The sequence below is a fragment of the Zonotrichia albicollis genome, chromosome 3, assembly GCF_047830755.1.
Source record: "Zonotrichia albicollis isolate bZonAlb1 chromosome 3, bZonAlb1.hap1, whole genome shotgun sequence".
NCBI classification, from domain to species: Eukaryota; Metazoa; Chordata; class Aves; order Passeriformes; family Passerellidae; genus Zonotrichia; species Zonotrichia albicollis.
In genome coordinates this window covers 37057466-37069989 of record NC_133821.1, presented here as the reverse complement: position 1 = coordinate 37069989, position 12524 = coordinate 37057466, and the positions used below count along the sequence as shown (strand labels likewise).

General features: G+C 36.8%; 1 protein-coding gene across 3 annotated transcripts in view; it reads right to left on the bottom strand.

Moving 5' to 3' along the window:
• Nucleotides 1–133: 133 nt before the first annotated feature.
• Nucleotides 134–12524, bottom strand: part of PPM1B (protein phosphatase, Mg2+/Mn2+ dependent 1B) — a 61070-nt gene continuing 48679 nt past the window's right edge. For 2 of the 3 annotated variants that reach the window (XM_074537185.1, XM_074537184.1), the window contains exons 6-7: nucleotides 9800–9857; nucleotides 2626–3813 (exon numbers count right to left, since the gene is read on the bottom strand). In XM_074537185.1, coding sequence (XP_074393286.1) covers nucleotides 3586–3813; nucleotides 9800–9857 — 286 coding nt within the window. In that variant the 3' untranslated portion in view covers nucleotides 2626–3585. Of the gene's footprint in view, nucleotides 2027–2625; nucleotides 3814–9799; nucleotides 9858–12524 lie in introns of those variants that run through there. The other variant, XM_074537186.1, reaches the window with a different exon arrangement.

Here is a 12524-nt window from a genome sequence, read left to right as displayed (position 1 = left end):
GGGGCACATCTGCAACAGAACAACCAGAAATCCATCAACCAGGCGACCTCATAAATCTTACTGGGTTATCTTTTCATATGGAACACTTGCATCCTCTTAGTAAGTCCTTCCCAAGAAAATAGAAAGCATGTCACACTGTTTTAGCAATCCTTTATTGAAGATAACAAGTTGGTTATGTTCACTGTATTGTATGAAACATCACAATATCATACTGGGAAGGTACTATCAGTACAGGGTTGGACCAGAGCGGACAGTCTGAACAATAAACCATTTTGCATTCTTCATTCCCTACCTTTTAACAACCCCAAAAAAACCAGTAAAAGGGACAAATACCTGTTAACATCATCATTTAAAACACTTTAACTTACAAGGCTAAAATCTAATGAATAAATAAAATATACTGTGGCAATAATCCTCTCTAGACCAAAAAAAAAAAAAATAATAAATCAGATACACAGTGAATCAAAATGACTGGAAAAGCTGGCCTTCGGCATCAGTATGAAAGAGCGTGTGGTTTTTACAGACTCACCATGGGGATAAAGTTACAGAAAAATACCATGAATTTAATTTCACACAAAACCAGTTGATGACTGTCATTAGCTTAAAACTACACACAAGGGCAATTACATCCTCGCTGAAACACAGTTTAAACAAATAGGAAAATGTTTACAAGGCATCCACAGCATGTAAATCATGTACAGATGGATACATTCATTGTTTCCCCTCCCCAATAGCTTTTATTTTAGATAAATACTTTACTCTTCCCCATTTTCAGCATTTACTGGACTCATTACATGCACAACTCAAAGAAGTCAGAAAAAAAGTCAAGGTTATTGCAAAAATAGAATTAAACTAAGAATCTTCAAGTACCTTACATGACAGCCACTCTGTACCATGCCCATTGCTTATAAAATGAAAGGTCATTGAACCCATGAAAATATCTCTAATATTTTCTTAATTTAAAATAGATAATTTTAAGTGTATTTATAGTAATCTCAAAGTGATAATTTGAACTTTGAAAATAATGCAAACAATTAAAAATTATACCCATATTACACAAGACTTCTGTCTGTATCTTAAGCTGAAAAAAAATCAAAAAACTATAGAAAACCACATATAGAACAAAAAAATAATCACAATTTACATTATAATAAAGGCAAATTTTCAGCATTTTTAAAAAAACCTGCAGCTGTGAGAGATGTCAAAGCAAGTCACTACTAACTATAAATTCACCAGTTTGTTTTTTTTCAAAAAGATTTTCTCTAGCAAGAGTTGAAGGGTGTGTTGTACACATGCGTAAAATTCTTACTGGTTTTAGATGCCTAGAATCTTCATATATTATTGCCAAATAATACACTTATCTTCAAGCAAGCAGTAGGCAATGTATCACAATTTGGACACCGCAGGGAGACCTAACGGTCTGGTAATACAGGTAAAACTGGAAAATTTTAAAAAAAACCAAAAAAACCAAAAAAATACACATCTGATAGCGTATTGCCCAATTGAAATTACTTCCAAGCCACAGAGCTGCAAAGCCTTCCAACTTGGTAAAGTGAAATAAGAAATGTCTCAAACAATTACTTGTACTCTCTCTCAAGCTTGTGTGTTGCATGTTTCATTTAGCCACAGTGTATCTTCAGAGTAGGCCTACAATCCCGTGCACCTCAGGTACACACACCAATCTGCTGAGAGAATATTCCTTCCTTCCTTCCTTCCTTCCTTCCTTCCTTCCTTCCTTCTTTTTTAGGGCCAAAGTTCATTACAGATGTAATCAGTATGCCTGAGGCTGGTAAAAATACTGTAGTACAGGCAATGCTAAGAGTGGCAATATCAGAGAACACAAAAATGAACAAATGATGGAAAATTCTATTATCTTTCTGCCCATTTCACAAAATGTTGGAAATCCACCAGAAATTTTCCCTTGTATTGAAGAAATCAGATTTAAAAGTTTTTTTCCCCCTTTCAGAATCAAAAGCATTTTAGCAGATTTGTAAGGCTACCACGGATCTTCTAGATCTCCAGAACCCTACAGGAAAAGAAGAGGAGAAACATTACTACTCACCAATACAAATGAAAACATTTTATTGCACTTTGGATTTCAGTGGCATAATTAAGAAGAATACTAGCATTAAGAGAGAAAACATTTTTCTTGTTTTCCATACCTGCCCACTTCCATACACAAATATTTCCTGTTTGTCAACATCATGATGGAATGTACTTTTACAAAACATGAATCCAGTATAGCTCTTATAGCAGAATGACTCAAAACCAACATTTACCTCACTAAATCACTACTATCAATACATAATATATCTGTGGACTACAAACCCAAAAAAAAAAACTCTACAAAACACTATGGAACTCCTCTTCTCAGGTATTCCTGGTTCAAAAGAAATTCCTGCAGGGTCATTTTTGTTAAGGCACTGAAATTTGTACCTGTTTTGAACAACTATATGTTTGTGCACATGTTATGTTATGAACTGACAACTGACACAAGCTTAGAGATTTCACTTATTAGCAGATGAGCTACCACTAGTGCACAGTCCCAGTATTACCATGGACCTACCCAAATGGACATACATGTATGTGGTGTGCCCCAAGAAACAAGAAAAGATGCGGCAGAAGGCAAGCTTTAGAAGAATAGTTTATTCATTTATACAGCTGATGTTTAGCTTGAACCTGAGAAATGTTGCTCAGTACAGTGAGCAATACAAATGCTCCAAACCCAAAAATCACTCAAAGCTTTGTAGAAACTAATGAACACACTGAGTTTGCAGCAGAAGCTATGAAAAGTTTCAAGTCATGTCAGAGTGATAACACTTCAAAGAAAGTTTATTACTCACTTAAAAGCGTCAATATGCATACAGATATTATTCCACAGCATATTCTTTATTTTCACTTGTTCACAAATTACTGTAACTTGACACTAAGTACTATATTTAAGTACATTTTCATTTCTGGGTGTGTGCTATGCTACAACCTGAGAAGTAATAATACCGTTGTCTAAAAAATCAGTACTTATGATGAACACTGGATACAATCTAAACTAAAAAGGAAAAAAAAAAAATCAAACATTTCGTAAGTGACAACCTAAAATAAAACAGCTTTTGTAATTTAGCTGTAATAGAAACTATATACAAATCAAAAACAAACATGCAGTACATAATGCTGGGAGAAAAAAAAAACCTGAATAATTTGTATAATTCAATTAAATTGCACAAAAGATACAACTAAGATGTAAATTACTTTACAAACATACACCATCAAAACTATTATTTAATAATGTTCTCAAAAGAAAGTTTTAAAACGCCTTTTTGTGTATCATGTTAGACTCCTGTTGTCGGTGACACAGGATTTGAAAAAAGATCAAAACCTCAAACGGGCAGTTCCATCTCGCTACACAACTTCGGATGCAATAACTAACATCCCACCGTAGCTGAACTCGTAAGGAAGTCAGAGCTGTGTACAAACACTCTGTACAGGTAGCACAGTAAAGCCAACCAGTGTTGCGGGCTGGCAGCGCGGCGGTGCGATGCGAGCGGGGACGCCGCGGCGGTGAAGCGCAGCGCCAGCGGGCCGCGGGTGTCACGAGTGCTGCTCGCCGCTGCCGTCGCTGCCCGGGGCCGGGGCCGGGCCGGGGCCGGGTGGGGGAGGTACCTGGGCAGCGTCCGGTACCTGCAGCTGCGCCAGGCGGTACCCGGCCAGCATCTCCTCCAGCAGGTGGCGGTAGTTGCCCCTATGATTAATCCGCATCTGCCTCAGCGCCTCCACCAACCTCCCCTGCGTTCCGCCTTCCTCGGCCGCGCCGGGCTCCTTCGGTTGAGATTCAACACCCCAAAAAGATCAGTAGTTAAACTAAAAGTTTTTCTAACCACATTAAAAAAAAAAAAAAAAAAGCAAACCGAAAAACCAATCTTTTGTTCAAACTGAGAAAGCAACTCTCTATTTGAATGTAAAACACCTTATTAGCAACATACAACTTAGAACAGTGTATTTCATGTTCATCCTTTAAAACAACATAATTTAAACAATTATAACTATGAAACCAGCATTTTTAATAATTTCAATTCATTTTGAGCCAGAAAAACTACCTCCTCCCAATTAACTCCATCTTTATTTCAAATGTCTTAGATAAATACAGATGATACACCCCCACAACTTTGGACATTTATCAGTGGAAAATTTTGAAAATTTAAGCTTCTTTAGCCACCAGGTCCATATATTTAATTGTGAGTTTCTGCACAGCCAGTAGCGAGTAGCAGCACAGTTCTGTGAAAAACTCAGAGAATAGCTAACTCTACTCATAGTAGTTTAGTTGAAGCATCACATCAAAATAAAGGCTCAGTGTTTTAGTGAACACACTCTGATTTTTGCATGCATGATGCCGCCAGAAAAGCAAGCAGCTACCCATGAGTGTGGGGAATGCTGGTATTTGAACAACATAAGACACACCTTAGGGCAGACTGTGCGTTGCCTGGAAAAATTAGCAGGTAGAATAGTTGTTTAATGTCAAACCTGAGAACCTTCAGTACAAAATCTGATCATTGAGTGCTGATTAAGGAATGGAAGTTTCTTCAGCAAATGACCTGCTTGGTTACAAGCCTTCAGTTGAAAAAAGTGTCATGTTTTTTGGTGAGAGACTTACAGTGCTTTGACACTGATACTAGGTATTTTCACTTTCAAGTGCTAAAGCAGTACTGTTGCTTTAAGGGAACAGTACATTTTAAATTATTAATATCTAGCAACTTATCAATCTAGACAAATGAAACTATCTCTGGAAGCTGGCAGATTTTCAAGACATTAGAAGCACAATCCAGACTGCCTTGTTTTCATGCTGACCTCATTTTATTGTCATGTAATCCAAAAGCTTCCTAACTACAAGTACTGCTGCCATTCATTTACAAGCTTAATAGCAGTATTGAGAAAATACCTTGGGATCTGTAAGATTCTGCATTTTCTCTGTAATGTTGCTGGAATAAAGGCCCCAAGACTGATTAGCACAGTCCAAGTTAAAATGGGGACAATTTTACCACAAAAAGGAGTATTACTGCATATAATGGCATCCCTCTAAGTTTAATTTGTTCAGGAAATACGAGACAGACTTTCACTGTGGTTTGCTGGTCTTAGTTTGAGATGTTTTGACTCCCGTGTACTAGCATTTTCACATTCAAATATGAAAATATTCAAGAGAATATTCAAGAATTCAATACTCTCTTGTCTTCAAGAGCACAGAGAGGAGAAGCAAGATAAAGGAGATAGTTTTAGTGTATGAAATGGAACTGCTCTAATATCTTACAAGCACAATGTCAGCAAAAACCCAGGGCACCAAGAATGGGCACAGTTATATCCTGTTTCTTGGTTTGACAAAGAAAAGAAACTGACTTATGTATATACCTAGCTAATATTAAACAGGGCAATATAGCTGAAGACTTACAGTTTTTTAAAATTCAGGGAACATTTAAATTCCATATTTCATCTACTCCATCAGTTTTGCTCTGAGGTTGACATTAGCACACATACACCCTGAAATTTCCACATTTCACAATACCGAGATCTTTAAAAATTCCTTTGGCAGACTGAAGTGAATAATTTTGCTCCATGCAACACTGAAGAGTAAAAGCAATAAGCAATATAATAGCAGCCCTGAGGCTCCTAAGCAATTCAAATGCTGGTAGGAGCTGAATTAGCAATGCTGTTAGCGTTTGATATTCAAACTCACATCCTGCATGGCACTGCACCCTATTTTACAGCAGGCTATGTCGTGCTTCCCTTGTGTCCCTCAGTGCTAACAGACAAGAAACCCCACGGACAGTAGTACAGAAATTGCCTCTTTTATATGTTATACGCTACATAGACAGAGATTTTTCTCTAATGATGTGTGGCTAGAACAGGTCCCTGAAAACTATGGTTATTGTGCAAGGTAGCATTTGCCTTCCTTCACATTTCAATTCAACTGAATCGCTATTGACCATAAAATCAGGAATAAATTTGTGCTAGCTATATTCAACATGAACATTGACAATTTTTACACAAGTTTTGTGCTATTAAATTGTGTATGAAAAGGGTTGCAATGTATTGAAGACTGGATTTATAATATTGTGAGAATGATGTAAGAGTTGTGTCCATCTACATTTTATGTGTAGCAGCCCTTAATGGCATCTGATTTGGTTCAGCCAACCGCCACAGTATATTATTAGTAAAAACAAGAGCGAAATATTATTGATTTCAACTAAGATGCTCAAAGGCAGCTTTAAGCAAATGCCACTGAAACTATTAATACACCCACTGCAATTTTAACATTCTTTCTTGTGTTTAAGGATATATACATATAGTGAAGTAGCCTAATCAGATAGTAGTCTCCAAGTCTTAGGAACGCATCAAAAAATTAAAATGGTCAGAGTAGAGTCACAGAAGAAGAGTAGTACTTTAGCACAGGAAGTAAGAACAACTCTTCAGTGGTATTGTAACATCACAGTGCTAACAATTATTTAGCTATGAAAACATTCTTTTGAATTTCCTTTAAAGATCTGAAAGCATCAGACCCCAATACATAATAGATTTCTTGCTTTCACTCATATTAGTAAAGGCACAAGGTACCTCATTTGTAGCAGAAGTCTCTGCTCAAACAATGATAAAGTTGTTCAATGTGACACAGTGCAGGGCTCTCTCCAGCCCTGGATTTATAAAATACTTGTAATTTTAAAAATACTGCTGAGATTCCTAGCAGAAACAATTAGGACTGCTATACCCTCAAGCCAGACTAGTGATCTCTGGATGCTGCTGTAAGTAAGGATTCTTTTACTTGTCAGACTCTTGCTCTGCATGGTATCTCCTAACTTAGGCTCTATGTTAAGGTTTCTCAGAAAACAAATGTGTGAAGAATAAAAATCTGCTATCACTAGTTTGGATAACCAAAAAACAAAATCCAAGTGCAACACTACCTGAAACGTTTACGGTGCTGAGTAAAACAAAGCTAACCTAGAAACAGATAAAACCAAGGTTTTCATTTACATACTAAGAACTAACTTGGAAAGCTATTATGATCCAGTTCACATGAACTCGTGGTAACTATTTTAAAATTGTTAGACACTAAAATGCATAGTCTTTAGAAGGAAACCATATTCTCAATTGTAAAGGTGAATCTGACTGTTTGTGTTGTTGTTTGTGTGGTTTGGAGAGGGTTTTTTTAGTCATTTGCATTAATATTTTAGCAACTAACAACATTACTATTTTGCCATGATAAAAATTGCTTTAGTCTTACATACAACCATAAGATGGAAGAGGACTGCCACAGGCAGAGTTTCCAGTCAGTAACAGAAGTGTTCTGCACACCACTCTCAGCAGACACGGGTGCACTGCTAACCACTCTCAGGGAAGGATGCTCAGGTGCTGGGGTGCCTTTGTGCTCTGCATACTCAGCATCCATGTCTCCAGCACCTCATTTTTCATATGAACATCTGCTCTAGCCTCATACTAGTTTAAGCAGGAGCATCTTGGCCAGATTTCAATCTCATTTGGCAATGTCATCATCGGGATATAGTGTATGTTTCCTTCCTGCCTTTGCTTCTTCCTGCTTAAATGTGAGATGTGTAGCAACATTATCACTGTGTGTAGACATTCTGAAGAGTCTGATGTTGAATAACTGAACAGCTTCCTTCCCTTTACATGTCTGGACACTACAATATCCAGTTCAGAAGGCTACAGAGATCACCACACATACACCTGAAACTGAGTAAGACCAGCAAGAAAGTCATGTTTTCATTGTCTCAGATGAGGCACAGCAGATTCATCCACTCCAAGGACATTAAGATAACTTGCTGGGAAGATGCAAACAGGAATTGTATCCTTCACCAAACGGGAGTTTATCCTCTCAAACTGCTCTGGGCTAGTACCACTTGGGGGGAAAAGAACAAAGGTGCTGACTGGCAAATGACATGCTATCACAAGCCCAAACTAGAATTTAAACCACTCTATTTAAAACACATATCTGAGATTCGCACATCTATATCAACATAAAAAAAAATTAGGAAGCAGACTGCAGTCTACTGTTCAAATCTCCTTTTAAAGAAATCAAATTAGAAGTAAACCAGCTACTCAGGGATTTTAATGGCAACAAAGGTCAAAGCTGTTAATGGTATATTCTCTCACGAGCAAAGTGCATATTTAAGTTAGCTAACTCATTTTATTAAATTAAAATGGATGATGCACAAACATTTCCTGAAAGGAGCCAACAGACAAACAGATGCTGTACTACATATTAGAACTTTCAGCAAACTTGCACAGCTACTGAGAAGTAAATCTAGGCTTAGAACAGGTGCATCATAAATACAACTATGGCATATAACATTTCTAAAATGTAACCATTAGACAAACATTCAGGGTTTTTTCTCAAAATACCAATTAATTTGTAAAACCTATGCTGGGTTTTTTTTTTGTTTGTTTGTTTTTTGGGTTTTTTTTTAATTTTTAAAGAAGCCAAATATACCAGAAACTTTTCCCCAAAAAGCAGGAGAAGTTCTGGCTAAACACAAAAATTAGTAGCAGGCTGATACAAGTGCAGAGTTTCCTGAAGGACTAAAGAAGCTGAAAAGAGGAAAATTTTGTGTATCTTGGTTTGGGGTACTGTTGCACAATTTCGCAAAAGTGAAATGAAAAAAGCATATCCTATGACTTTCAAACTAGACAAAGGAACAAATCCTAAAAAATTAACAAGCTGAAAAATTTCTTCTCCATTTGTACACTAACAGAAAAGTGGCCCTTTCCACCCACACAAGCTTTCTGACTGAAGATAATAAATCAAATCTAGACAGATAAGAAAAGAGGACAATGGAGAAGGCACAGTAACAACTGTGGTGAGACTGTATTTACTATCTCAAGGTGTGCAATTGATAATTTCAAGGTATTTCAAGTGCCACACCATGCACTGTAATAACTACCAGACTGAGGGCCTTGTAGCCATCTCAGAAGAAAAAAAACATTACAAAGGATTAACTACAATAGGAATGGTATTTCAACAAAACAGTTCACATAAACTGCACAGGAAATGAAAATATCTACAAGCACTGATGTTTTTTATCAGTTCTTCAGTTTTCCACAGTTTTTAAACAAATTTAACCACAATTGATAGAAACACCAGTTATTACTTACACTAATATTAAGAGCTACCTAATAATCAGGTTTAGAGGTACAATAAACCAGATTTCAACATACAATTTAAAATTCAGCTTCGTAGAAAATGGGCAGAAGAATGTAAGCCATTTTAGAAATCATAACTGAAGTAATCTAAAACTACTTTTCCTTAGACCAGTAGAGATGGGACATGAAAAGATAGTGTAAATGCTATGAAAATAGTCAATATTAGTTTTGTAGTCTTTTATATTCAGTGTACCAAGGCCTGCTTACAGAAGACAATAGGAAGTGTGTTTGCTCCTCTTGTACTACATTTCTGGACAGTAGATATAACAGCCAGTTGGGTAATGGATTTGCTGACTACCAATTTTTTACAATTATAAACCAGAGTCTAGAAAAACCCTGCACTGTTGCCTCACTTTTCTCAGGTTTGACTGAGAAAGTGACAGTCATTTAGATGTTTAAAAAGTCTTTCAGAATTAGGTGTCAGTTTTCTGTCTTTTAAAGGAAGAACTTCTATATCAAATCCATCCAAAGCAAGGTAAAAATCAGAGGTATGTTAAAATATGTATCTTGTATTTCTAATATTTTACTCCCAGTGACAAACACTTTTGCTTAATGCATGACAACTTTGATGTTCACATTAATAAAGAGCAAAATGGGAACTTACCCCCTCATTGTCTCTGTGTGGATTCAGCCTAGTATACACATTTTCAATAATATTACGCCTAAAAAGAGAAGTTATTTAAAAAAATTAAGCAAAACAAAGGATTTCAAAACATTGAGAAAAGTTTGATCAGAGTAGGCATTTTGAAGCGTATAAGGTATTTTTCTTTTAATCTGCCTTTTAAAAAGATGAAACCCACTCTGTGTCTTTACTCACTTTCAGTAAGAATTTGGGGATCTAGGAACTGGTTAAGATTTGTAAAGACTGAGTAAAGTAAAACCATTTTCTTACCTTACCCTCTCCATGATCCACCTCTTTTCTCTTTTTAGAGCTGCATACTCAGATTTTGTCAAGAGTAACATTTAAATCTATATTTTGCTTGATATGAAAAAATTCTTCAAGCTTGCTGGTTTTCTTGCCTTATTTCTGGATGTGGAACTTGAAGACAGTTGAGTTTCCCCCCATCTTTATTACACATATGCAGGTTACAACCCATCTACAAAATTTTGAAGTGTGATATGCAGAGTATATAACCCTTGAGATGTTTTCTATTGTCTAGTCACACTGTAGAAATTAAAACACAAAAGCCACTAGCTAGACTTCTTTTGTAGCAGTGCCATTTAAGGCCACACTTTCACAGGCAGTCAAAATAAGCACAAAGAATTTCACAAAAAATAAAACGCATCATATAAACAGCCTTCTGATGCAAAAAAGGTTATGTACTCACATTTCAAACCAAAGTTACAACAGGCAAACATTCAGAGAGTTATAATAAATATGATCAAAGTTATTGACAGCTGCAACAAAAATGAACTGCTACATGGACTAAGACTTAAGTGACCAAGATCTCTAAAAAATTTTTCTTACAGAATGAGGGGCACCAACTGTTGACTCTTCTAAAGAACAAAAAGGCATCAGATGCCAAAACAGCAGCAAATGTCTCAAATACACGTGGCTCTCAATGCAACAGAACTTTCTGCCCCAGAATACTGAGGATGCTACAAGTTTGATGAGGCTCCTTCTGAACATATTTCAGAAATCTGTAAAGGCTGCATATTTGAGGCAGTATGGGGTCCATTGGAATTGATGGAGGGTCTTCTAGGGAAAAGAAACTGAATCTTTCTGCCAATGCTAGAGGAAAGGGTTGTCTCCATTTAGTTCCAAATTTAGTGATAGAGGAATGGCACAATTGTGATTAAATGTCTGCACTACATAAAGCAAAGGCACCTCCAATGTAACAGAAAACACCTGGACAGTCCAAGCAAGACTGCTACATGGGTTTAAAAAGACATGAAAGCAGGCCACTTGGGAATTCTCCAATCTTTTTAATTCACTTTTCTTTCTTTCACCAATGTATTTCTCTGTGCTTTTCTTTGATGGGAAAACTCAGGAGAAAGATTTTGAGTGGAACTACTAAGGCCCAGGTGCCAGAGTAGCTCAGGGCTGCTTTTGTTTACTTCAGCAACAAACCTCAGTTCTTGAGGCAGCATTTGAAATCAAAGGGGATTGGAGTCAAGCCAGAAAACAGCCTTTGGAGAGTAAGATTTCCTAGGATAAAACAGCACCATCAGCTGACCCATACATCTCCCGTCTCAAAGAGTGGGCCAGCAGGGGCTTCCACATAAGTGAGAAGCTTGAAGGAAGCAATTATACAGTGCCAATATAAATGGAGCTACTTAAGGGGTTCCTAAGGTTTGCTAACATACTCTAGTTATAGCAACACTGAATTACAATTCTCCAGCTCAGATATGCTAAAAATTGGGAGCAACTTTCACTGGTGCTAAAACTGTGGATTACAGCCATAGACAAGATCTTTTTGCATTGCAACCTGTTTGAGCAAGGTCTTGGAGTTCAAACACAAAGTGTAATTTCTTTGTAACCTGGTAACATCACAGGATAAGTACCTCAAGAAAAAGAATATCCTCTTGTTAGGACAAAAGTTTTAAGTAACATAGTACGTTGATTTGGGTTGTGCAGAAGTATTTTTTTCCAATACTTCCATTAATTTTCTGCAAGTAAAATGGACTTACATATGTCTGTCTTTGTCCCAAGTTCAGAGGCCAAGAACAAGTTACCTAATACTTTAATAACATTAAGTTACTTAACATTTCCTTGAAAGAAACTGCAGGTACACTCCTGAAGTCAGGGGACTTTAAAAGTCAAGATGAAGAGAAAGGCACCAAAATGCAAATACTGAACCAAGTCTATGAAAAACAAAATCTGGTTCACAATAAATTAAAACAGAATTTATATGTCAGCAGAATAGTGCAGCAGTACATGATGTAGTTATTAATGAGCAAAACAACAAAACACAGTAGTTGGGAGGCACCAAGGAGAACAGCCAGACCAAAATTTCTCTGAATGTCTGGAATGTACACAAGTGGAAAAAAAAACCCAGAATGATACCTCCAAGGCCAGAGAGATATAATCATGGCAAACAGTGCTCATTAACAAGTACATGCAATGAAAATAGATGTACACATACAAGGTGCTCAGAGGGCAGGACTTGGTATTTTGTCAAATATGAATATTCCAGAAACAACATGCTCTATGCCAGGGAACAACGATCAGTCCTACTGTCTGGGAAATTCCAGATTAACAATTGTTTATGCAATCCTGAATTCTTTTCATTAAAATCCTCAAGTTATAGGTTGCCAGAACATCAGCACTGGGCTCCCCACAAAGCCAATGTAATTTCTGAAGGTTTATTCCTGTTGAGGTTTAAGAT